This window comes from Microtus pennsylvanicus, chromosome 7 (genome assembly GCF_037038515.1).
Source record: "Microtus pennsylvanicus isolate mMicPen1 chromosome 7, mMicPen1.hap1, whole genome shotgun sequence".
Lineage (NCBI taxonomy): Eukaryota > Metazoa > Chordata > Mammalia > Rodentia > Cricetidae > Microtus > Microtus pennsylvanicus.
Genome location: NC_134585.1, coordinates 20329945 through 20357615, shown reverse-complemented (window position 1 = coordinate 20357615; position 27671 = coordinate 20329945). Strand labels below are relative to the sequence as shown.

The following is a 27671-nucleotide window of genomic DNA, read 5'->3' as shown; positions in this document are numbered from 1 at the left end:
TGTCCTTTACTTAACCAGCCTCAACTTCTAAAAGTCTCCTTTAAAAATTACATGTGTGTGTGTGTGTGTGTGTGTGTGTGTGTGTGTGTGTGCACGCGCCTGCCATAGTGTGCTCACGGAAGTCAGAGAACAACCTGTGGGAGCCGGTTCTCTCCTAATACCACATGACTATTGAACTCAGGTCATCAGAAGTGGTGGCAAGTACCTCCACTTACTGAGCCCTTGTGCTCTGACCCCTTTAAAAAGTCTTTTCTGTCCCCGTTTTCCTTCAGTACCCTCCTTAATCTCCTTCTGCCCTTTTCTCCCCTTTAGTAATTTTGTTTTGCATATTTTCTCCTCTCCCCTCCTCTTCCCCCTCCCCTTCCCTTTATTCTCATGTTCTCTTTTCTTACTAATTAATGCAAATTAAATGACAAAAATGTAAATCAAATTGATAAAGCCCCCGTGGAAAAATAAAAGTTCTTTGGTAAAATTTCCAAAAGACAATGAATGCCCCTAGGCACTATAAAGAGTAATTTCAGCTTAACAACGTCTCTAGCCAACATTCGAATGTGCCATTATGTGCCCAAGAATGCAAGAAGATACGAACGGTGGTCACTTCCCACCCGGATGATTTTGCCACAGCTGGTCTTAACGTCAGATGTGTGGGAGCCGGGGACTGACATCTCCTGTCACGTGTACCCTGTAAGGTTGTGAATATTGGCTTTGGCAATCTTCTGCGCTTTTCCTTCCAGAATATTTTCCCCTCTGGATTCATGTTCCCCCTTTCACACTGCTGTCTACCATCTCTATACCACAGTTGACTGGCTTGTTTGTCTCCATTTGGACTGAGCTCATGTCCTCATGCTCCGTCAGCACGCACTCTCATCCACTGGCCCATCTTGGCAGCCCCTGAGAAAGGACACTTTCAGGTACCACGCATCACCCTTTGTAGGTATAAACACAGCCCCTGGCTGTCCTTTTGTGCCATAGAAAAAGTTTCCTAAATAATGCAGGACAGAAGAGAAACCCCAAGCTCCTCTGTGTGTGTTGAGCATAGTCTCTGCCCAATGTCATCAAGTTTCATCCGGTAAAGCTTGCCAGAGATGAGACAGCAAAAGAATCTTGTGCTTAAAAATGAAAATGAAAACTGTCAGTCACTTGTCTTATGTAGATATTTACACTTAAAGTTAATCATTATTAAATAAAATCTGGAAATCATTTTTCAGATGTACCAGCCCTGACTGTTCAAGCAGCATCAATCCATGGCCAATAGAGAAAATTTCATCATTACAGGAAGAGCTTTTAGACAGTGTTCTAGAGTCACTCTGTCTACCTACCTACCTACCTACCTACCTACCTACCTACCTACCTACCTACCTATCAGTCGTTTACCATCAATCAATTTACCATCTATGTATAATCTATCTACCATCTATCAGTCTTCTATTTATCATTTATCTGTATCCATCATCTATCCATCTATCCATTCATCGATATGCTTGTGTGAATATATCTATCTATACATACATATTTATATATTAGAGTCAATATAGCCTCATTCAGATTGTGTTAATTTACCAAGACAACATAGCTTCATGTGGAATCTAAAATCATGATTCTTAGTGGCACTTTTAGGCTAATGCTTGCAATTTTATTCTTAGCCCTGTTAGCTAGAAATATTTGAGTTAATTTATATTTAATGGTACACCCTTCTCCAGAAAAAGAACAGGTCTTAAAACTCTTAACAGGCCAAGGACATTTTTAGTTGGTGATTTGATTACAATTTCAAATTATTCAGCATCTCCTGTCTTTAAGCAATAGCACTCTAGAGGATACAGGGAAATCTTAGGGACCACATCAAGAGCATCACAGACAGAGATGCCTTGTCATTTGGGTTTGGTTTTTGTGAGACAGAATCTTCCTACTTAGGGCTTGGAACTTGTGTTCTTCTTGCCTCAGCCTCTGGAGTGTTGAGATTACAGGCAGGAGCCAGCCACCACACCCGACTCTGACAATGTTTTGAGAAATTGTCATCACCTTGCTTGTTTTTCCCTACCCCCCACCCCCTGGGCCTTTTCTTTCCCTCTTCATTGATGAGTTGCTTTCTGGGGACTTCTGCAAGCATAGCTCCTGGAAACATCAGTAATGATCCAAGCGTTTGCTCACACTTTACAGGGTTGTATGCAATTAGGTTTTACATTATTAGGACCCATTGCTAGAGACAAAGAGGGCGATATGCATAGTGACAGCAAAAAAGAGACACATTATGTTTTTCCCACACATAAAATCTTGAGATATGAAACATTTGGATGTAAAACATGTCTGTTCTCTGAGATCATTATGAACAGAATATGTTAATCACCATTTGTTACATGTTTTAAAACAGACCACAGTGGAGAGAGACCAAATCTACAAAACAGGCTCCCAAATAGGTCATACGCACTGAAACCTTAATTTGCTCCTTTATTGAAATACATTGCACCTGTCTGCACCATCATGGCGATAATGTACAGCCCAGCAACCCAGTTGACAGCTTAGAGTGTCGCATGACAATCCTACGTAGATAAGCTTTAAGAAGAGGGCAGTCCTTCAAGGCCCGTTTTGTTCCCACCATCCCCAGACGAAACCAGGAAGAATTCCCGATGTGCCGTTTTTACATAAACCAGGCTGCCGGCTCTGACAGAACTATCCTAAAATGTTACTTAGCTTCTGGAAATGACTGCATGGCTGGCGTGTCCAGCAGCACCCTGATACAACTGCTCTCATAGCTCCTTGGTCTATGTTCATCCTATAGAGGGAAAAAAAATCAAAGGAATTTTTGTGTATAAATTTCTTTGAAAGTACAACCATTATCACTCAGATATTTCCTATTTTCCTATCATACTAGTTTATACAGAGGTAAATGTAAGCTGTGCATTTTGAAATTTATGGCTAATCAAGTAGTTAAACGTGGGGGTATGTTGCACTAACTGAGCAAGTCACTCCTCTAGAAAATGAGGGCTTGCTGGTTTTTAAGCGTTTACTCACAGTTTCCTTCACTCACATTCTGTACAGCCGGGCTGTCTGTTCTTTAGAGTAAGTGGAAATTCACTAAAAGAAGGGCTATTCCATGCCCCGGAGAGTCTGTGAGTTTCCTCAGTACCATTTCCTGTTGGTAATCAGGAGGAGAAATTTTATTCCATTTTTATCATTCCTTCTGAAGATTGATAATGTAGTTGCTGGGGGAGCATTATTTATGCTGCGTGCTTATTATTTCTGCTGCTCCCAACTTGAAGCATAGCGTGTGTTTTCCTGAAGAATGTTGGTACTTGATTATAATCATAGCTGCCTCTCCTTTGATAGGCAATTTCACTTTGGAGAATAGGTGCGAGAGTTTTAGTGTTTTGAATGTAAATCCGATCAATCCCGTCACACCTTATGCGGCGCACGAATGATGAATAAGGTTTATTATATCCTGCTCATTAAAATACAGAAAACTTCCCCAGCCATATTGATGTTGTGCTTTTACTTATTTTAGATGTTCTTTTTGTTTCCTTTCCCCATGTAAGGCATGGATAAAAGCCACGTTCAGAATCTGAAAAACAGTAATTAATAAATACTTATGGAATTAGTAACTGAGTCATGATACATTCAGGGGTGGTATTTTAGGCTGTTCTGTTTCTGGGCACGTAGCGTCCTACACCGTAGTGTATAGCTGGATCCTTGCAGATGGCAAGGCAGTTAAAGGAAACAGGACATGGAGGTGGTCCTGTTCGCCCACTGGATAGTAAATCTACCCAGTGCATTAAAAGGCCTGGGAGAGAGTTCAGTGGTAGCACCCTTGCTTGCTATGTGTAGGGCTGTAAGTTTTAGCCCCAGCACTACAAACCAAAACAAATATTCAAGTGTGGTGGTTCATGCCTGGAATCTTAGCAGGGGGCAGGTGAAGGCCTAAGAATATCAAGTTCAAGGCAAGCTTGGGCAAGTCGGTAACTCTGACACTTGGTTGGGCTACAGAGTGAGTTCCAGGACAGCTTGGGCTACAGAATGGGAGCTTGTTTTAAAAATAAATCAAAAACAAACCGAGCAAACAAATAATGACAAAAGAAGCTACATTAACTAAAATTCTACATGATAGCTGTAGATTTTAGTTTTCCTGTTTATAAGGGTCGAAACAAAGACTTACATCCATCCTTTCTTGGGATGGATAGAAAGGATCGATTCCATTAAGCTTTTGGCTCAAAGTGATACTGATGGAGAGCCCAAGATGCTTTGAGGTCATATGTAATTTTTTATTCTCCAGTGTGTGTATATGCTTGTGAGTACATGTATGTGTGTTATGTGTGTATGTGCATGTGTGAGTGTGGTATGTATGTGTGTGTGTGAATGTGGTGTGTATGTGTGTGTGTTTGAGTGAGTGGTGTGTATGTGCGCACATGTGTGTGTGTGTGTGTGTGTGTGTGTGTGTGTATGTGTATGTATGTGTAGGCCAGAAGCCAACATTGTCCTCCTGAATTACTCTCTCCTTTGTTTTCTGGGACAAGGTTTCTCATTGAACCCGCACCACGCTGGTTAAGTGGCCAGCAAACCTCTCTCAGCACAATCCCCCTGCCATTCATTTGTCAGCACTAAGAAAACAGGAGTTTGTCTCCATGCCCGGCTTTTACATGGGTGCTAGAGACAACTCAGGGCCTCATGCTGCAGCAAGCACTTTGTCAGCCGAGCCATCTCTGCAGCCTTTTTCTTCTCAAATGCAAATTTGGCTTCATAACACAACTGTCAGTAGAGTGATACCCCATGGACACCTGGTCTCAGCACAGGCAAGCCCCATCAGCATCAGCATCTCCAGTAAGAGGGGTACGGCTGTGACAGCTGTTCAACCCACACTACCACATCAGCGTCTGTCCTCTCCACAGCTGGCGGGTGGGCCACTTGCCATTACACATGGGTTTGGAAAATGTATATGACGTGCAACCATTGCAACATTGTCATTCTAAGTGTTTTTGGTTATTTCTCCACGTCTTTGTTCCTTCTTCCCCTCCATCCTGGAAACCACTGGCGTTTTTACTGTAACCATAGTTTCCTTTCTCCTTTGGGCCATAGGTTGAATCATGCAGGCTGTGGCATTTCCAGGCTGCCTTCTTGAACTCAGAGTACATATTTACCTTTCTTCCATGTCTTTTCATGCTAGGGATCATGTAATGCACTATATCTATAGACATCTGCGTAGAGGAAAATTTTATTTCTACATACATTTTAAACTTTGGGCAATTACCAAAATGTATGAATGATGGACTTTATTATAAGACGTTGTATCTGGTTAGTTTTTAAATTTAAAAAAATATTAAGAAGCAACCAGGAAAGATGCCTTAGTGGTTAACAGACTCTACTGTTCTTGCCCAGGAAATTGGTTCCCAGCTCCAATATCACATGACCTTCAACTGCCTGTGACTCTATCTCCAGGGAGATCTGTTGCTTCCAGGTACATCTGCATCCAACACATAACCATGCACAGGCATACATCCATGCACAGAATTATAAAACAATCTTAAAATATAAAACAAGCAAGGAATCATATTCTAAAAGTGCAGATGCATTCCTTCAACACATGTGTTTGGTGCAATGATTGTCGTATGTTGGCACCTCACCAATCATCATGATAAAACATGTCATCAGAACCAGAAAGCATCACTGACCATTTGTACCTTCTGATGAAGGACACGCCCACAGCCTCTGCAGACTGTGTGCCATCCCTCTGTATTTCAAAGCATTTGAATTTCTTATAGCCCACATGTAAGTAATATTACATGCATCAAGTGTGTGTGTGCTTCTGTGTCTGACTCAGTCAACTTACTCTAAAGTCCTTCAGGCTCGTCTTTACGGTCACGCCTGCCAGGAGATCCATTTTTATGGCCAGATGATATTCTGGTGGATGTGTATTTACCAGAATCTGCACACACAGTAAGTATGAGGCAATTTCTTTCTCCGTTCATTCATTGCTAGTCACAGAGACAGTCTCAGTGCTGTGCTGGCTCGTTTTCTGCCAGCCTGACATATGTTAGAGTCAGAATCTGAAAGGAGGGAACCTCAATTGAGAAAATGCCTCTATAAGATCTGGCTATAGGGCATTTTTAAAATTAGTGATTGATGGGGGAGAGGCCAGCCCATTGTAGGTGAGACCACCCCTGGGCTGGTAGTCCTGAGTTCTACAAGAAAGCAGGCTGAGCAAGCTATGATGAGCAAACCCAGTAAGCAGCGCCCCTCCACAGCCTCTGCAGCAGTTCTTGCCTCCAGGTTCCTGTTCTTCTTGAGTTCCTGTGCTGAGCTCCTTCAGTGATGGATTATGATGTTAAAGTGTAAACCAATGCATGCAAAACCACTTAATACCAACTGCCTGCATTTTCAATCATGAATATATTGTTATTAGCTGTAGTCACTGTAATCTATAATAGAGAACATGAACTTACTCTTCCTGTCTAACTGAAACTTAGAATTCTTTACTCAGGACCTTCAGTTACTGCTCCGCCACCTAGCAACTGGTAACTCCTACTCTGTTGTTTTGTTTTTGTGAGCAATGTGTGTGTGTGTGTAGTTTATTTGATATATATTATTATATAGCTATGTTAGATCAAAAAATTAAATGACTTCAATGGTATTTTATATAACATACAAGTTATTTAAACTTTTTTTTTTTGCCATTCTTGATCGGACAAAGGATGAAATGAAAAAAATTTTTTTTTTTGAGACAGGGTTTCTCTGTGTAGCCCTGGCTGTCCTGGAACCCATTCTGTAGACCAGGCTAGCCTCAAACTCAGAAATATCCCCTCTCAAGCTCTGGGATTAATGACAAGCACGCACCCCACCTGGCTTTGAAGTGAAAAAGTTGTAAAGTTTTAGGCGGACTGTAGAGTTGAATATATGACTATCAGCTGTCAGATCAGAGGGACCCAGGGGGATGAGCTGGTTTGTATGCATTCACAGTATGTGAGCCCATCCACACGTGACTGTGGGCACACGCCATAGTGTGGAGCGCAGAGAACAGCATAGGCTGTGGGGTGTCCCCTTCTTCCTGGTTTTGAGACAGGATTTCTGTATTTTTTTTTTCACTGCACGAGTCAAGTAGTTCTGCCAATAAGCTTCTCGAGCATCTCTCTGCCTCCCTCCTCCCTGCAGGAGCACCAGGTTAGAGATGCCCATATCATGTATCTGGCTTCCCAGTGGGCTCTGGAGGTTCGAACTCAGATCTTCATGTTTGCAGAGCACATGCTCTTATTCACCGAGGCATCATCCCATCTCTAGAACACGAACTTTAAAAAGTCAAGCAGGCCTGTAATCCAGCGCTTGGGAGACTGTGTCAGGAGAACGGTAAGGTCAGCGCCAGCCTGGGATGCATAGTGCAATCTTATCTTACAAACAGCCTCTGTTCAAACCCCTTTTTGAAAATAATATTTTTAATAAAATCACATCACTTTCAGCTTGGCTGGATTTCACATCTCCTAGGGCACACGTCTGTCTGGGAGGGTGTTTCTAGTGAGGGGTAACTGCTGAGAGAAGACCCACTCTGAGTGTGGGCAGTGCTGTGGCCTGGGGTCCTGGACTGAATGAAAAGGCAAAGAGGAGAAGGTGAGCCACGCACTGGTGTTTCCCTCGCCTGCTTTCTGATCAGGGACGAGTTTCTGCACTACATCTGTGAGCCCCGTCTGCCACCATGCTTCCTAAGGATGGGATTTGCTCCCCTGAATCTGGAGACCCAGTAACTGAACTGTGTTGTGTTAGGTAGTTGGTCACAATGATGAGAAAGGGAACCAGTGACAGCAGTTCTATGCAAATGCTGCTTTGACCCTTGACCACACCCATTCTAGGATGAAGGGCACATGAAAAAGATGAAAAAAGATCATGCACTAGAAACAGAAAAAACGTTAAATTTGGCTTTTGTGAAATCAATTTGCTTTCACCTTCTGTTTCATTTATTTTGTCCAAGTAGACTGAGCAGTAGAAAAAATGCTAAGGGAGCAGAACCTGGAAAGGAGGAATCGTGGGCACTACAAGCCAGTGAGGACACGTCACTCTGTTCTGGTTTACAATGTACAATAGACTGTGTGAGCATCCAGGGCCCTGCGCTTTTCCATGGCTCTATGCCTTTCTGAAATGAGTTTCTCTTTTAAGTGTTACTCTCCAAATGAGCCTCTTTGCTTTACCTTATTACACAGTGTGTACATGTGCGTGCATGTGTATATGTGTGTGTGTGTGTGCGCGCGCACATGTGAGTGAGTGAAGGGTGGAGGTCACAGGACAACTTTGTGGACTGTTCTGTCCTTCTATTTTTACGTGGGCTTTAGAGACTGAACTTGGGGGTCTCCAGGCTGGCACAGCCAATGGGTTTACTCACTGAGCCATCTCACCAGTCTACTGCTTCTTAAAATTACATCCTGGCTACTTCTTACAAAACACATGTATATCAATACTTGGCATGCATATTCATGTACACATTTTTATAACACTGTACTCTTTATATATTTAAATACCTCTATTAATATGCATACCCATATAGATATTATAAGATTATAGTAATATCACTGTGTATCAACTCTAATATTCTGCACTTGTACTCTGTACATGGTACACAGTTTTGTTAAAGGCTCTTCAGAGAGCTTTTATACTAGCTCTTCAAAGATCACATTGGACTATACCTTGGAGGCTTTTCTAGGGATATATCATTACGGAGGAAACTTGCGGCAGTGTGTCCTCTGACTCGTTTTACAAGATATGCATGATCTTGATTTCTACTTCCAAAGACTTATTATATCTTTATAAAACCTTAAAAATGCCTGGTTACTTTCCAATATCTTGGAATTTCTGCAAGTTAACAGATCAGTAGGAAGATGGAGTTTTCCTTTCTAAAAAATATTTTAGTTCTAATTTTATATGTGTGTGTCTCTCTGTGGGGATGTGAAGCACAGATGTCCATGAAGTCCAGAAAAGAGAGAGCTTCAGATCCCTAGAGCTGGAGTTCCAGGTGGATGTGAGCTGCAGCTGAACTCTGATTCTCTGCAAGAGTAGTTCATGCTGTTACCAATGAGCTATCTCTCTAGCTCCTGGAGTTCTACTTTTTAAATGAATAATTAAGGGCCAGGATTTTCTTTGATATGTTAGTGGTAAAGTTAATTAGCGCCTACGACTTACAGTGAAGTATAATGAAAATGACATTGAATTGTGAATTCTAAGACAGAGTTGGTGTCTGAACTTCAAAGCTTAACCTGGGGTCAGAGTTTCTCAGCCTCACACAGCCACTGAAACGTGTGGCTAATCACACCTTGGCTTGCCTGCATCCCCAGTGTTAAGATGTGACCGTGTGTGTGTGTGGAAAATGGTCAGGCAGCTCGGAGATGTTGCTCTTGTGATTAACAGCGCACGCCAGTCACTGTGTTTAGTGTTTGTATAATTCTCCTGGTAGCTTTATGGTGTAAGCGACATAAATACTGGAGCTCTACAGATGAAAGCGAGGAATAGGGAGCCAAGACACCTTGGTGAGCCAGAATGGCAAGCTTTGAACCCAGGACTGACAGTAAAACCCAAGCTCATAAACACCCAGCTTTGATCATCCACCTGAACAGTACTGCTACGTGGTCTTCTATATGAACTGTTGAGGCAGGCAAAGCATAGTTCTCCTATTAGTACACCTGAATTTTAGGCATGAAGCTTAAATTTTTGTTTTTGTCTTTTTTTTCTTTATAAGAATTAATTTCTACAGAGTTTTAACCATCCGAATGTTTCCTTTTCCCAGAATTTAATTGTCCTGAACCCACTCACAGTGACAGAGGAGGAAATAAGACCATCACTAGAGAAACGCCTAGAAGCCATCATCAGCGGGGCTGCCCTGCTGGCTGACTCTTCCTGCACCAGGGACTTCCACCGAGAGCGGATTATCGCCGAGTGCAATGCCATCCGCCAGGCTCTCCAGGACCTGCTGTCGGAGTACATGAGCAATGTAGGTGACTGGTTGCTTTTCCTCCTTGTATCTTCTTGGAATGAGTTTGCGCGTTTGCTGGGCTGCTACCAAGGAGGAGGTGATTTTATGGAAAGCGACGCTGAGAGTGGCTTCTGTGGCTTTTTCAGCAGGAGGCATAATTTTAGGAGTTTGGAAGGTTGAAGACATAATCATAGAAATATGTGTATGTGGTTGTTTGGTTGGAGAGGCAGGGTTGGAGGAACAAAACAAGCATTGCACATTAGTTTACAGGATCCGAAGATAGATAGAGCCGTGTATTGGTTGGAGTAGAGTTGGCAACAAAGGGGCACTTGAAGTTAGAGTCTAGATGGTGTAAGATGTGTCAGTGATGTGGATTTGAAGAGGTAAAAGCCCAGGCCTTTTGATAGGATGCGGTTGTCATCTCCAAAGGTGATATGGTGCCATAGGATTTCCTGCTGGCGGGAACCACTGAGAACGTCTGAAAATGCTGAGATTTTAAGTATTTGTTTCAAGGTCCCTTTCGTTCGAGTCTGTACTGTATGTGCATCTCAGGACCGTTACTAAAAACAAACAAGAAGATCTCAGGGTAACTTAGCTGTGCAATCGTCCTGTATTCCATGGATTCGAATTTGCTCCTGAGGCTTTTTGTTTTGTTTTGAGACCGGGTTTCTCTGTAGCTTTGGAGCCTGTCCTGGAACTTGCTCTGTAGGCCAGGCTAACCAAGAACTCACTGAGCTCTGCCTGCCTCTGCCTCCCGAGTGCTGTGATTAAAGGTGTGCACCACCATCGCCCGGCTGCTCCTGTTTAACTCTTTATAGGCAATTATTGGCTGAAATAATTACATGGAAAATTTAAAAAAGCTTATATTTGAAAATAACTTCAGCAGTATAGATTTTATTATTCTATATAATTTGTTGCTGTCTACTTTTTCTATTGTTCTTAAATTACAAATGAACCTGTCACAGATTTGCCTATATAGGAAACAGTGTGGTGCTTCTAGAGTTTAGAACTGCTCTTCAGGCGTTCACTCTGCCGTGGAATGTATCCCTTATAGATGAGGAGGGAATATTATATACTTATCATGAAAACTTCTTAAATCATTGAACTACATAGTTAAATTAAAACACTTTCTTTATCTACCTTATCTAAGTGGAGCAATTCAAGATTTATACAGATGTGTTTGGGAAATTATTAGTCATGGAGCATATGGCTTTTTGGTTAAGAAGTTGCTTGTTTTGAGTCTTTAGGTAGGTCCATGAAATGTGCGAAAACCAATGAGTTTTCGAGTCCCGTGAATTCGTTTGATGTATCTCCGTATTCTTAATATTTGATGATTTGACTACTGACCAAAAAGCTCTCTCCTGTCAAGAAATCAAAGTTGAGAAGCAGATTTTGTTAATAAGAAGAACATGTTAGTTAAGTCACGTCCTGCTGAAATATCTGGTGAGAACGTTGCCAGCTTTAGCATATGAGATTTTTCTTATTAAAGATTGCTCAGGGCAGTTCATCAATCACAAGAAACCTAGAAACTGAAAAGTGTTAAAAATATTATTCTCATCTTTATAATGTGTAATGAAGTTATACATATTCTTATTTTGCATATAAATTATGAAATCATAAATAAAATTTACTTTATTTAAAGTAGTTGCACTCATTATAGATATATAGATATATGAACTTCCACACTAACCTGGACAGATTTAGAGGTGATGGATTCATGATTTATGTGGTCTGATACAGAATGAAAATGAGACTTCTTATTTAAAACAGGCAGAGAAACATTTTTTCATAGTCACTCTTAATAAATGAAATAAATCTTTATTTGCTAGTTAGTGCTATGTTTCCCAGGTCAGCCTACCTGTGGAGTGAGGACACAGAACCTCAAAGGCATTTGTGGTCAGGCCCCGTCATGTTCCCAAGGTCACCTTTTGTAGAGAAGAGCTGTCTTATTTGGTGTTAAAAAGCCTGCACTTGGCAATCCATCTCAATACATTTCCAGTCAGTGTGATGATGTGATATCCTAGACACATTCCCTTGTCCTACTTGGTTAAGATTTTGAGCCCTTCTGTGTTAAATCCAAGGGGATCCCATTCTAAAGATTTATTTCTTTTTGTTTTGTGTATGTGAATGTTCTGTCAATACGTGAATATTTATCATGTGCACGCAGTTCCCACTGAGGCCAAAAGAGGGCACAAGGTCCCCTGGAACTGGAGTTACAGATGGTTGCGAGTGGCCATGTGGGTGCTAGGAACTGAAACCAGGTTTTCTGAAAGAGTATTAAGTGCTCCTAACTGCTGAGTCATCTGCCCAGCCTCCGTCAGTTCTCATGGACAGGAATGTTCTTTCTTGGCATGAGCTGAGCTCAAATCTTGCTCATTTTGTACATCTTCAGGAGAGCTCTGGAACTTTGAAGAACACGCCACCTTCCCTGATGGATCTGGTTTAGATCCTTCGGTAGCTTTCATATTCTTTGCCTTTACAGACTCATACAATGTGAAAAGGTCCAGTTAGATTGTCCAGTCTTACAGTTCCGGCACAAAGACACTCACAGAAAGAAACTTCGTGTTACTAGTTCTCATGAGAATCTGAGGATCTCTTAGGCATGTGTCATTAAGGCTCAGTCCACATTCCATGTCTGTTGAGTCCAGATCCCATCTGCAGTGGGACAGGATGTTTTGAGATTCAGTCTGTCAGAGCACATGGCTATTCTGAGTTAAAATAATCTTTTTTGAAAAACCAAGAAGTTTTTAATCCTAGTATTTCTTGACTACTAACAGCCATTTCTCACAGATATACTCCTAACTACTTTATTGGAAGAAATTATCTAAGACAGACAATATTTACAAAATGGACTTTCAAGACAGGAACAGAGATCCTATAGGTAAGGGGAAATCTCAAATCTGTCTTTGTAGGCTTTATGAAGTATCAGAGCTTCTTCCCAAGACACTCACAGAAACAAAATTGATTCCTGAGTGCGAAAAAGAGCATCATGCAAAGATGAAATCCCCACGTCAGCATTTCCGGAGAACTTGCCCCGTCTGTCAATATCAGCTTTTAGTCAGTTATGCAGTTCTTTTATTTTGAACCCATTATAGGAAATAGACCTCAGATTCTGAGGTCCATACAGGTAAATCACATGTATGCTTTGTTTATTTTACCCCAAACATGAGATACAATGCCTGGCCTTAAGAAAAAGCTGAGTTGCATCTTTTGAAGGAAGAATAAATGAAATGATTGCATATTGTACATGCCATGTAATGAAGAAACAACCTCTTTGACATGCAGTGTGTTTCAGGCACCCTGGTGAGTTTATATGACAAAACTCCTGTGGCAAAACACATTCTTTTGCGAAGATCAGGCTTCTTCCAAAAATCTGTGTGACTCTCCAAGATCATTTATCAACATTTTTTTTTTTCGAGCACAGTTCTAACATTTGGATTTACATCTGGCCATGCTCCAACATAAAGTTTTTGTTCATTTGAGGACATGCTTCAGGGAACATTGAGAGTCAAAAAAGCATAACTTCTTTCTCTTAAAACCTAGGAGTGGATATTCCTAATATATGTCTGCTAGCTTTACTATACTTTTATTATTTATTTATTTATTTATTTATTTATTTATTTATTTATTTATTGTTTTTTCAAGACAGGGTTTCTCTGTGGTTTTGGAGCCTGTCCTGGAACTAGCTCTTGTAGACCAGGCTGGTCTTGAACTCACAGAGATCCGCCTGCCTCTGCCTCCCAAGTGCTGGGATTAAAGGTGTGCGCCACCACCGCCCGGCTTACTATACTTTTATGATGGGCTAGGTCTAGTCCATCGTTCTGGTAAAGAACTTAAGAAAATTTTCAGAGAGGAGCAAAACTACCTTCTCAGTGGTGGGAGAGAAGGGCACAGGGTGGTCTTTTTTTATATAATTAATGGAAATGGGTTTTGAAGGTGAGGAGCCATTATGTTTGAGTTTTTAGATATCAGCAGACATAGGTATATTTTGGATAGTGTCAAAATCATGTTGGCGTCGAGAATGGAGGCAAGGCTGCACAGGACCTTCAGTTAGTGTGTGTGAATTGGTGACGTTAGCACTCAAGTTATCTGTAGGGGATTTTAGAACACTGAGCGACAGACGCTGCTGCTACAATAGACAAGTCAGACCTGAGCTTCATGCAAGGACTAATTTATGTTTCCATAGATCTCAGCTGCTCCAAGTTTTCTTCTGTTGTCGAATGTTAAAGCACACATTTGATTCTCATTGTTTAGTGAGTAAATAATCAACAGACTGGCTGTTGGCATTCAGAAACAAATTTCATTTGTATGACTTCAATGCATTACCTATCATGGGAAGCTCTGAGGCTTCAGTGAAGCCGACAAAGAGAGTCTGAGATTTCTCCTTACTTACAGGATCTCCACTTCTGTCTTAAAAGTGCGTTTGGGAAAGAATCTCTGCCTTGACTATTTTCTTTCAATAAAGTAGTTAGGAGTGTCTGTGAGAAATGGCTGTTAGCACCAAAGAAATGTTAGGATTAAACATTTTCTAAATATAGAGTTCTAAAATATGAAATGGCTCAGTTGGTAAAGTGCCAGCCATGGAAGCATAGAGACTGAGTTGGATCCCTCAGGACCACATATCAGAGCCGAGAGTGGTAGCGTGCAGGGTAGCAGCAGGCCTTTGCTGGCCAGAGAGTTAAGCTGAATCAGCAAGTCTCCTGCTCAGTGAGAGACCCTGCCTCAAAATGAGCAGTGTGGATGGCTCCTGAGGAATGACACTCGAGATGCACATTTCCACACATATGCACACGCCCCCATCACTTGTGCACACAAACGTTTTTGTGTGTTTGCATAAAAGAAAACAAACAGAAATTCTGAAAATATAGAGAATTTATCAGAACTATTTTTTCTTTGCTTTCCCCCTATGGATTGCATCTTAGAACTGTTGTTATTGACTCAGGTTTACCGTACTTGACACTTGGTTTTATTCCTCAAATTTGCATAGTATGCCATGGTGGTTGGATGGCTGCTTATGTTGGGAACAGTGGCTTTTCAATTTCTACCTATCTTGCTTTTACAACCTTAACTAACTAAAGAGAAATAAATTGTATCTTTTTTAGGTTTGCACAGTATTAGATTTGCTAAAATCAGCTGGCAAGCTTAGAGCATGTGGCCAAAGTCCAGGGAATGATAAAGGAAATGTCTGCTTCAGATACTGAAGCTGGAAAGTAGGAATAGGGTATCTAGGGAAATTCTATATAATTTTAAGTACTGAGGTCTGGTTAGGTGGGAAAATGAGTTTCACATTCCTGTTTTTCTCTAGTATGAGGGCTAGGTTTTTCACAAGTATTGAGAGTCTGAATTTCCTGAGCTGCTGAGGGACCAAGCAGTCTCCTTCTCCTCACAGCTTTCTAGTTATTTGGATAATTTGACTATCAATGTCTGAGTCTTTCTAGACAAGCTAGGTCTGGGGTCATTTAAGTCTGCAAGGGAATGTTCACTTCAGAGAGTTTGTGCATTATGTAATGTGAAAAAAAGGAGTCTAGAGTCTCCTCCTGGGGAGACTAGTGATCCCCATAAACCTCTCTGTTGTGCTCTGATGTTCTAATACTGTTTAAAAACAAAAGAGGGGCAATTCTATTGAGATGATAAGTGTCTAATTACTGAATTAAGCTAACATAAAAAACAAAACAAAACATTTAGCCACTATTGAAAACAAACCAGGAAATATCCAGGTGAGCCGAGCCCAGGAGGGGAGAACATGGCAACTTGTTTTTACTTCTTTTATGTTTGAGTTTATAATTACATCATTTCCTCTTTCTCTTTCCTCCACCCACATATCCCATGGCCTGCCTTCCTTTCTTCTTCTTCTTCTTCTTCTTCTTCTTCTTCTTCTTCTTCTTCTTCTTCTTCTTCTTCTTCTTCTTCTTCTTCTTCTTCTTCTTCTTCTTCTTCGAACTGTTGTTACAGGGATAAACAAATTGGTCTGCTCTTCCTTGGGGAAGACATATTTATCCCACTTTCAGCATTTCTTAATGAGTTGTCATTTTTCTGTGTAGGGCTGAGGCATTGTGGGCTTTGCCTGTTGAGTGTGCCATTGTACTGTCCTTGTTTAGGACGTCATGTGAGCAAGACTTTGTGTCTGTAAAAGTGCAATAACTGAATAACTTCTGATGTCTGTAAAAGTGCAATAACTGAGGGTAGTGGAGGGTGCCTTAAGTGGCAAGATACAGGCTGCATCCAGAGCCCTCCATAGGAAAAGTTCTGGAAGGTTGCTTACCCTCAGCCTGTTTATATGAAGGCAGAGGACCTTAGGTCTGTTTCCTTCTACCAGAGGTTTGTGTATGGTTTCAGCTGGTCCCTTCCTCCCAGTAGGGGTGTCTGTACTTCCTAGTGTACACACACTGCTTCCTGGCTTTCTTTATATTTCTTCTGATAACAGTAGGCTTTACTTAAAGTTGTTTTTTCTTACATTAAAAAGATTGGATGGTAGAAATGACAGAAATAAAGTAGGCCTCAAGAACCTTCACATGAACTGCTCTTACTGCGACAGAATTCAAGGGTCCTGTGCCTAACACAGCTGCTAGCCAGCAGCTGATGGTAATGTGAAGTGAGTTGTCAGGTAGCACAGGTGCAGACTGAAATTCAGATTAGCATGGGTCAGGTGTATCAGGAAATTCCCTCAGGAGATTTGTGACGTAGCTGTGAATGAAAGCAAAGCCATGGACAATGGGAACTCGGAATTCTGGAGGTGGGAGTTCTTCAGAATAGCCCAGGCTAAGACAGGACAAGGAGCCGTCTTCTCTGCAGCTGTCAGCCATTGACTATGGTCATTCCTGTGGACATGTGGTATAAGAAGAGCTTCTTGAAACTGAGGACGGACTCTATTCAGGGACAGAGATGCCAGCCATAAGCTGCTGAACATTCCAGAAGATTTCTAGGGAAATACACATGATCCACAGCTACAGCTACCAGCCACAGCGAAACTGTCCTTCCATTGGCCTGAATAAGGAGAAAGCCCCCTGTCTTGGTAACTAGGTATTTGGCCTCTGAGGGTATTTAATTTACCATTGGGAGTTCTGGGATAAACATACTCAGCCATCCAGACAGAGATGTTCCTGAGAGAGGGAGTATTCATTAAGATAATGAACAGGCTTAGTTGTCCTACAGGAGGTCCAAGTCAGGTTGGTCCTAAGCAACTGCATTGTATGGCCTTCTGGAGGTTGTGTGACTTTCTACGCATTATAAACACAATGATACATATGGAGGACTTTGAGATATACTTAACACATTTTTTTCCCCCTGGCAGATTCTGCATTGGCCAAGAAAGACAGATAAAACTTATTTTAGTTTTAAATTTTATTGGTAGAGATACAGCTCCCGATCACATGAATTCCTATACAGACACTGTCCCATGGAGCTGGTGGTTTCAGGATCGGGAGGATCTGCATCTTGGTTGTCGAGGGATCAGCCAAAGCATTAACTGAAATGAGTGTGATGAAGGGAGACTGTGGTTGGGATGTATTCAATACAAAACAAAATGACATCAAAAGAAGCTGTAACAATGGAAAGTGCCGGAATGTGCCGGGCACTCGGAGAGTGACTCACTCCAGGGGAAGAGGACCACAGGCCTCACAGATGAATGCATGCTTCTGCTTGCTTCAGAGGAGGAGGGGGAGCCTGGCATACAGCTGATGTATAGACTGTGCAAAGGTACAAGGGCAGGAATCACAGCGCTTGATGGGGGATATGCATAATATAGAAGAAAGGCCAGATATGAAGTCAAGCACTGGCCATTAAATGCCAAGCCTTGTTCCCCCAATATTTGATTAAACATAGTTGGCTCATTTTTAAAAGAAGTCAGGTTTCAATGTAAACCCATCTCTCTTTAGTAGTGACTCATAGTATTTAGCTTCTGTTCAGTCTTAGAAGGTTTCCTTTCAGAATACAAATCTGCAGGGGTCCAGGACCCAAGATATATGGTGAGTTCACAGTCAGGGAGATGGTCTGCGGGTAGACTTGGCCGAGTTTCCAGTAGAAAGCCAGCATGAGCTGCTGGGGCTGTGCACGCAGGCACTCTCTTGTCTATTCAGTCTAGTTAGCCCTTCCCTCACCCCAGCTGCAGCCAGAATTCTAATGCAGCCACGTAGAGATCTGGCGTGTGAAATCCCCAATGATCCCAGTCTCTAGGAACCATGAGAGCCAATAAAATCGTTGTTGTTTTTCAGCCACTAGGTTTTAATATAGCTTTGCACACAACAGATGACCACCAGAACACTATGAAACTTGGTTTGTAATGACTTGACTTTGCAAAGTAAATAGAAGATGTAGAGCATCTTAATACCAAATGTAAGGCACAGCCTAGAAGGTACGAAAGAGACAGGTCTGCCTGATAATCACAGAGACTGAAGATTACCAACCTGAGAACAATAAGCAGAAGTATGTAGAAATTAAATTCTATCGAATCTATAGAACTAGATTCTATCACTACTAGTAGATTTAGTTGCTTTCCACAATTGTATATTCTTTCAGTCCTTGGTCAAACTCAGCCTTCGCAGCCATCGTCATGACCAAGGTCTGCAGTGGGTGAGCCTCGTCTAACTCTAAGTACTCAGAATTCAAGACCAGGTGTGGAAAAAGAAGAGCCTAACTCATCACACACAGCAAAAGTGTGTGCGTATGTCCTGCACTTGGGCAATAGTGATAGCTGTCACTACATTTGAATGACTACTTTTCCAGGTGACCCACCATTGATGACAAATACGTATGACAATTGGTTACTCTCTTTAGCGGTTCTGCGTTGGAAGCAGCAAATACTGAGTGAATCTAATTCAAGCTGTAGCATGGCCAAAGGGAAGTAGCCACTTAGTCTTTCTTGCTTAGGAGTCTCCCTTGCTTCTCTGTAATGAGACTCGGAATCTTAGTGTTGTCTGAGGTTCAGGAAAAAAATAGGAATATGCAAAGAAAACACAAAGCTTGCAAAAGGTAAGTTTGGCAATTACTGTGCAAATTGAGAGAGAAGGGCAATTAATTCATTTGTTTGATGCAAAATAGATGTGATAATCACTATTTTTGATGATTTTTCTGTGTTTTGTGAAAACAGAAGCCGGCCCTGATTTTTCCATTCCTTTAGAAATATTGACTGCTTGTTTTTTCTCCTCTCTGGCTTTGACATAAAACCTAGAACTCGTAAACACCAGCAAACTAAATCTATAGGAGTGCGACTTCTGTTTTATATTCTGCCATTCAACTCCAGTGGAAAGACTCTCGCCCTTCTATCCACTTTATATAATTCTGGTGTCCCAGGAATGCCTCTCAAAAGCTAAGATTAAAGATAAGTTATCTTTTAAAATTTAAAAATCATTTGAGATTCAAAGAAAGTTGTAAAAATAGTGCAGAGAATTTTTCATGTTGGGCACATTTTGTTAACTACATTTGGATCGCAAATTCAAGAACATGGACATACTGATATAAATGATAAGAAGCGCGGTAGAGTTACCAGCCCCTTGCCGCTAATCTTAGGAGAAAGCATTTGCTTCTTCACCGAAGACATTGGCCTTTCATCTTCTTTCTCCCTTTTCTGTCGTGCCTACGCCTGGCTTTGTAGGAAGAGATACTGGTTTCCTAACATGGTTTATAATGTTTAGTTTTGGTGTGGGAGACTGAGACTTGGCATTTGGGTTTCTTTAAGCATTTGATAGTGTTCACCAATGGAAGTATTGGTTTCCAGAGCCTTCTTTTTCTGTGAGTTTTTGATGATTAAGTTAGTTTCCATGCTAGGTGTAGATGTGTTGAAACTTGGTTTTCACATGATTAATCTGAGGGAGATTGAAAGTTCTGAGGACTTCTTTCGTTTGTTTTATAGGCCCTTCATATGCTGGTGTGTAATTGTCAGTGGTCATTTTAATCCTTTGACTTCTGTGTCCATCAGCTTGTTGCATCTTTTCTATTTTTCTGCTTAAATAAGTATTTAAGTTCCCCCAAGTCTTCATAACAGTTTATCAATGCATATCTTAGAAAAACTTGTCATTGTTTTCTTTAAATCATTTTTTTAAATTTTGTATTTTATTTTTATTAATTGGATAATGCTTTTCTCATGATTCTTTTGATTTTAGTTTTTGTTTCCAGTTTGTGTGTGCGTGTGTGTGTGTGAGATGTAGATTGATTGGTATTTTTTTTTACCTAGACATTAATTATATACACTTCTCTATTCAAAACTGTTTTAAATTATGTATCAAATGCATGTATCTCTGCATGTGTGTGTACACTTGAAGAATACAGAAGAGAGCATTGCGGCTCCCTCTCCTATGGAGCTGGAGTTACAGGTGAGAATGAGCTACCAGACTAGGGTGCTGGGAACTGAACTCAGACATTCTGCAAGAACAGCTAGCACTCCTAACTACTGAAGCATCTCTGCAGTCCTTAAACTTCCCTCTTCACATTGCTTTTGCTGTTCTCACCAATGTTAACACTCTGTGCCTTCATTCTGTTAGTCCCAGGATGTTGTCTAACGTTCTATTCCTTTTTTAACCTCTTGGTTATTTAAGTACATTATCTAATTTCTATGAATCAGGGCGTTTTCTATTTTTCTTGTGCTGTTGATATTTGGGGTTTTAAAGATACTGATTATGACTTTATTAATCCTCACTTGTCAGTTATCTTATGACTTTGCTGGTGTTTATTATGGGGGAATATTCCGGATATACTTTGAAAGATCATGCATTCTTTCGTTGCTTGGTGGCCATGTTTCCTTTGGTTTCATTTGCTCTAAGTATACTGTTTTGTTTGGAATTTCTGTCTGTATGTGCATCCGTTATTGGAAGGAGAAGCCGAGACACCTGTTTTGTAGTTGTTTGTTGCCTTTTTGTTTTTCATTACTTTTTAGTAGACATTGTGTGTGTGTGTGCGTGCGTGTGTGTGCATGTGCACTAAAGCACACACTAGCTTGTGTTACTAAACAACTGAAACTCACAAGATCTTAGTCAGCCTTCTTAGCAGGTGAGTCCCCTGGTGTGTGGGGGGGAACAATGTTAGCTGTAGGATTGCTTTTGTATGTTCTCTAGGAAAAACCTAGAAATTTTTCCCTTTTATTTGCCATTTGCCATAAGCTAAGCTTGGGGGAGAATGGTGGTATGTGCTAAGTTGCTTGTTCAAGGACAGTTTCTGCTTTCAAAGGCTCCTCATGACTAGAGAGTGGTGGCCTCCCTCAGTGCTTCAAGACACACGAGAAAGTTCGACTACTCTTTCTTTCCCTCCTCAGGGAGAAGTTAGGACTGGGTCTGCCATCCTCACCACATGGCACGATGCTGGGGTAGGACTTTGGTAGAAGCATTCTTTGAATATTCCTAGCAAGTTGGATGTGGCTGCCTTGGCTGTATTGGGTTGCTAGGACCTCTTTCCTGTTCAGTGGATTTTTGACACAGGGACTAACTCTGAGTATCATTATTGAGCTGTTGTATCTATTAAGGCAAAAAAAAAAAAATGGTCCAGGCCTTCCTGATTCTACCAGTTTTCGAATGTCCTCAAGAGTCCTGTCATTTTCTTTCTGACTAGAAAATTTCCTCGACCATCACTTTCTTTTCCTTCCTCCTTTCCTTCCTTCTCTCCTTCTTCTACAATAGTTCTGTTGAGGAAAAGTTTGCATAGTTTGCCTTCATCCAGGAATGCTTCAAGTTCCCACTCTACTAAGGATGCCTAGTGAGTTCCGCAAATGCAATTCTGACTGTATAGCTGTAGGTAAGTTGGAAAGACAGGTAGATAGAAATCCCCAAAGAAACTGGGGTCTTTGTTGATTCTTTCTTCAGTCATTAAAATGGAAGTCACTGAAAATGGAAGGTAGGTTATTGGCCAAAAATGTGCTAAGGGATCTGGTACAGATCTACCAGAGCACTGTTAGAAAACTTAGATCTTAAATATTCGGTACTGGAGTGTGATACAACTGTCATTTGAGGCAACAGTATTGACAGAGCCTTCAGAAGCCTGGGTCTCTGTGATATTCTAAAACACATGTCCCCCTGGCCATTTTTATTTAAGTTTTGCTGCTTTATGTAGCATAATTTCTCATTCATATCTCATAAACTGGGGAACGGGCTCATTGCTGTCATCAGTTACCCAGACTTCTCCACTTCCTTGTCCCTTCTCTTTTGGGCTGACTCAAAGTCTTTGGATTTTCTTATGCATGACACTTAACTATCCCTTCACTTAGTTTTGTCTCCTTTCTATTATTTTGATTTGTAATCTTTTATTATAAAAAAAGTCCAGAGTGGGCTTCAGAGTCTGAAGGGATACATTTTATGAAACAAAACTGACAGTCAGTGTAAGGAGCACATTGGCTTCCTGGGTTGTCAGAATGAAGGAACACACTGGAAACTGGATTGGAGGGAGCAAAAAATGAAGGGAGAGACTGCAGCAGCCTGCCCGCTGGGCTCCGTAATGAGAGACCAGAACGGTGCGATTCCTATGGATGTCCATTTGATGAAGAAAAAATCATGAGTGTTTTAGTCTAGAAGCCTCCAAACATCTGAAGGCTTTTCCTTTTCCCACAGTGCCTTGATTTAACATTTGTAGTGCTAGTAACTCAAAGGTAAAGAAAACTCCTATTGGATTTGTAATCCAATGAGAAATACAGCCCTCACACAGGCTTAATGACTCCCACTGTGGTGGAACTGTGAGATGTTATCCATCTCTCCTCTGAAATTTAAATTCTGCTTCAGTATATTTCACTGTCCTTTAGGAGTTAGTGATAACACCTTAGCTGTGACGGTTTTCTTTAAAAATCCCATTAATAATATGTTTTAAGATGGAGAGCAAGGGACTGTAGGTTATCTACATATTTATTTTTAGATAGCTAGTTGAAATTACATGTATAAATCTTATTCTTTTAAATTTATCAAGTATTCATAAGTTAACATAATCTATAGGTTTAAGATAAATGCTGGTATGTATATATTTACATATTTATATATTAATCATTATTTTTTTAAAAAATCAAGTTTTATTTAAAGCAGGAATTTTAATATTAGCTGCTATTGGACAAAAGTGATATTTGGAACAGATTTTACCTTTCCTCCAAGGAACATTGAGAAGTATAATCTATTTCCATAGACCTCCAATATTTTCATATTGTGTGTTCCTTCCCACCCCTGATGAACAAAAATGAAATCTAAGATTTAAATATTCTCTAAACAGTTTCTAAGGAGGAGTGTTTGAAAGTGAGACAGCATACTACACTTTAATGGCATAAAATATAAAGGAATTTTATCTTTCCTAGTTATTAATTAATTCAATAAGAAAAACAGCATCTTGGTACCAAAGTGAAGATGAAGGCTACTTTAGCCTATCGTTTGAGACCAGAAGTGAGATAAAATTCATATATGTCCTCTTAATTCACATAATCCTAGTATTCTCGTCTTGGTAAAGTGAGGGTGGAAAGATCATCGCTGTCAGAGGATGGTGGATTTAAATTCTGATTATTAGCGACTTTCTCTACATTCAGAAAACATTTTCTTTTTGCTTTCATTTCTTCCCTCTCTCCTTCTTTTCCTTTACTTTGTGATAGACAGTTTCTCGGTTTTAATAAAGGAATAGTAAACCACTTGACTGAGTGAGACTTTCAGCACATGCGTAGTTGGTGTAACGTTCAGATCAGAGTAGACAGAGTTTCTCCTCACTCTTTGTTTCTGTTGGTGAGAGCCTGCAAGGGCCTTTCTTCTTCCTTTTGGAAACACACACAGCCACGTCAGCCCACTGTTCGGCAACATCACACTCGTCTTCTCTTGCAGCTGACTTAATTTCTGCTGATCAGCCTTTCCTTGTTCACCCCTCCTTTTTCTCCCACTATCAGATCACCACAGTTATTTTTTTCAGCTTCGTTGAGATCCCCCTCATATGACTGAACTGTGAGATCATGAAGCATTTGTCCTTATACATCTGGTTTATTTCACTTAGCACAGTGACCTTTGGTTTTATCCAGGTGCTCATAAATGACAGGATTTCATTTCATTTTCACTGTTGGTGACTAAAACTCTATTTTGGTATATGTACTACATTTTCTTCATCCTTTTATCAGTGGTGGATTCCTCAATACGTTCCACACCTCGGGCATTGTGAACAATACTATTACCCGTGTGGGAGTTAGATGGCTCTTCCATGGTGTTGTTTGTTTATTAGTGATATATACCCTTTATCTCATGGCGGTTCTTTTAAAAATGTTTATATGAGTTTCAACAATGTTTCCCATAATGGCTGTACTGATTTATATACTTCATGTATTCACCAATACTTGTTGTCTTTAATCTTTTGTAAATGTTCTTACTGTAATGAGGTGACCTGTCACTGGGGTTTTGATTTGCATTTCTCTGATGCGTGATATTGAATATTTAATATAACTTGATATCTACTATCTATCTGACTGTCTGTCATCTATCTATCTATCTATCTATCTATCTATCTATCTATCTATCTATCTATCTATCTATCTATCTATCTATCATCTATCTAGCACAGCGTGTACTCAAGCTCATTATGTACTCGAGATTAGCCTAGAAATCCTAGCCATCATTTTGTAGCCTGGAGAGTTTTGGAATTCCAGGTATATGCTACCATGCTGAGCAAATTTTTGTATCCCTTTGAGAAATGTCTCTTTTGGTACATTGATTATTTTCTATTTAGATTACAGGGGCTTTGACTTTTTACTACTGAGTTTTTCAAGTTCTTATACATTCCAGAATTAACTTCCTGTCAGTGTGTAGTTTGGAAGTATTTTCTCCAGTGAAGGTGTATAGGTTGTGTGTTTTCTTTGTAGAAAACCATATATACCTTTGCTTTGTTTCTTGTGCTTTTGGGAGTCTCACCCAAAACAATGCTACTGATTCCAATGCTGTGATGTCCTTTCTGTTATTTTTTTCTTGTAGTCTCAGAGTTTCAGTTCTTAACTCCAGTCTATTTTGAGTTCACTTTTGTACCTGGTAATGGTCAGAATATTCATTTACTGAAAACAGCAATTCTCCACTGTATCTTTTTAGCACCTTTGACAACAACAACAATAACAAATCCTTGGATGTTGATGTGTGGCCTTGCCGTTAGGCTACAATGGAGAATTTAATGTCACAATTCTGTTAGAGTTTTACATTCTCAGAGAAAAAAGTTAAAGGAGAAAGCAAAATGATTTCTGAAGATTTAAAAAAAACAAAACAAAAAAACCCCAAACTTTTCTGTATTCCTGGCAGTACAGTGGTTTCTGGGGATAAATATTCAAAGACAGACAGTCTTGTCTTATTGCTTTGTGTAAACAGTAGAAGTATTAGGAAAGCAATCCTTCTTTGAAATCAGATCTTGAAAAGGTTAAAAAAAATGTCATTTTGAATTTTAGGAAGCTCTAGAGGAACAATATTTATGTTTTGAAAACAAGAAGCTAGCCATTTGAATATATATTTCTAATATATACACATATATATATGTATATATATTTAAAAAATATTTTATCAGCTACTAAAGACAATTTTTTTAAAGAAATGCAGTGGAGCGGGGAGGGCCTGTTGCTAGACATTTGTGTATATGTATTTTAAACGCCAGTCATGTGGAATGAAGGCACAGGGCCCCCTGTAAATATTTCCTTATTCTTCTCTTCAGATCAAATTCAAACTAAACACAAAAATATGCTAATTCTGACATGTGGTGGCCTCATGGAATTTGCCAGGAGTCTCAATGTACTGTCTGCTTTTGGGCTTGGTACTCGTGAAACTCAAGTGTGACATCACGCAGCATTGTTTGGAAGAGATGCTAACAAGGTTATTGTTGTAATAGGAGCGGCGGGGCTGCGTCCCCAGCACCCCAGCCGCCTGGCTTGCTTATGCCCCGAAATAACAACACACAAACTGTATTCTTTTAAATACTGCTTGGCACATTATATCTAGCCTCTTCTCGGCTAACTCTCGCATCTGGACTAGCCCATTTCTAATAATGTGTAGCACTGAGGTGCGCTTACCAGGAAGATTCTAGCCTAAGTCCATCCTGGGTCGGAGCTTCATCGCGTGTGTTTGCCCGGGAGCAGGGAGCATGGCATCTCTGCTCCAGAGAGCAGAGCTGTCGAGTCTGAGCTCACTTCCTCTTCCTCCCAGCATTCTGTTCTGTTTACTCCTCCCACCTATGTTCTAACCTATGAGGCCAAGCAGTTTCTTTATTATTTAACCAATGACCTTCCTCCATCAGTTACTGACATGGTATAATGATCTCATTCCAGATACCACTCTGAATGTCTCTAAGTTCATTTTTTTCTAGCTCAGGATCTTATATTGGTAGAATAGTCAGATTCATTCTCTTTTGGATGGTTGCTAACATAATCTTTATGGAATTCAGTCTTACTAAGGGGAAGGTGAATATTTTGCACCTCAAATAATTATCTGCTTACTCTTTAGTCAATTAACCAGCATAAAGTTGTATTCTGATTAAAACCAGCATTTCTGTACTTGCCAAACTATTTATTTTTGTTCATTTAAAAGAATTGTTTTTACTTGTGTATTTTTGCTTATCTGTGTTCATGCCACCTGTGTGCAGATGTCAGAGGGGCCAGAGGAGGGCGTCAGAGCCACAGGAGCTAGAGCTACAGGTGGTTGTGAGCTGCAAGACACAGGCTGAGCCATCTCTAGCCCCGATGTTTGCTCATTTTTTAAAATATGAAGTCAATGTCTTCAATACATTCAAATGAGTGTATTTCAGACAGGTTAAATATAGTGAAGAAACATTTAAACTTTACAAGTCAAAACTCCATAGAATTTCCAAGTATGCATTTAAATATAGGATTAGCTTGCAGAAAAGAAAAATGGTTTGTTCTTCAGTTCAGTTATTAAAATAAGTTCTGTCTTAAGATTATGTAACATTAAACACTGAAAATATCTTATCCATATGCACTATTGACCTTAAATAAATTGATCTTTTGTTAAATTTTCTATATTCAACAGTTTTTGATAGGATATTTTGGATAGTTTGACTTCAAGAAGACATTTTTGTATAAATATGCATTGAACTCCTCTGATGTGTAAAATTTTGGATGTTAGTTACTGAGTAAAATTCCAAGTAAAAGTGCCTTATTTGTTGTTTACTAGTACCCAAACTCAGAACAAAATTGTCAAAATGTCTGAGTATAGTGATAGTAGTATATTATGAAAAAAGGAGTTTGAAATGGGCAGGATATATTTGAGTGTTAATAATAGACCACATGCAGTGCTATGCATTTTCATTTTATATATATATTTCCTTTGATATGTATACAAAGGTCGCACTCCAACATTTACTCAGTGATGCGCAAGCTGCTTCCTTGTGCAGAGCAGCTAAGTGTGTGAATAAAAATCCCTAGTTTAGAAGCTTCATGGTCTCTTTATTCAAAGGTTTCTTCATTATGGTTGAGAAAGGCAGGGGTGTGCATTTTTCAAGATATGATCAGGCCTGTTACTTTATAGTATCCTTGATGGCTTATCAAAAACATTTATGTGAGCGATGATTAAGCACCATGATTGCTTACCAGTAACTTGGGACTGTAGCACGAATAATAAAAACCCAGAGACAGATATTAGGCTTCAACCTGAAGATCAGAAAAGCAAAAGCAGCCTGTCAATAGTGAGCTCTTACCTCTTTGGAGCTCTTACCTCTTTGAAATCTTCAGACTGAGAGGACAAATTCCTGTCTCATCCTGCCTTATATTCTGCTCTAGTCCTGGGATTAAAGGTGTGCATCACCACTGCTTGGTCCTATGGCTAACTAG

At 40.2% G+C, this 27671-nt stretch overlaps 1 protein-coding gene across 4 annotated transcripts in view; it reads left to right on the top strand.

Moving 5' to 3' along the window:
• The window catches only part of Ctnna3 (catenin alpha 3), a 1278003-nt gene that overhangs the window by 284677 nt on the left and 965655 nt on the right, over positions 1-27671 (top strand). For all 4 annotated transcript variants that reach the window (XM_075980084.1, XM_075980083.1, XM_075980082.1 and 1 more), the window contains exon 7: positions 9746-9949. In XM_075980084.1, the coding sequence (XP_075836199.1) occupies positions 9746-9949 (204 nt within the window). The remainder of the gene's footprint in view (positions 1-9745; positions 9950-27671) is intronic.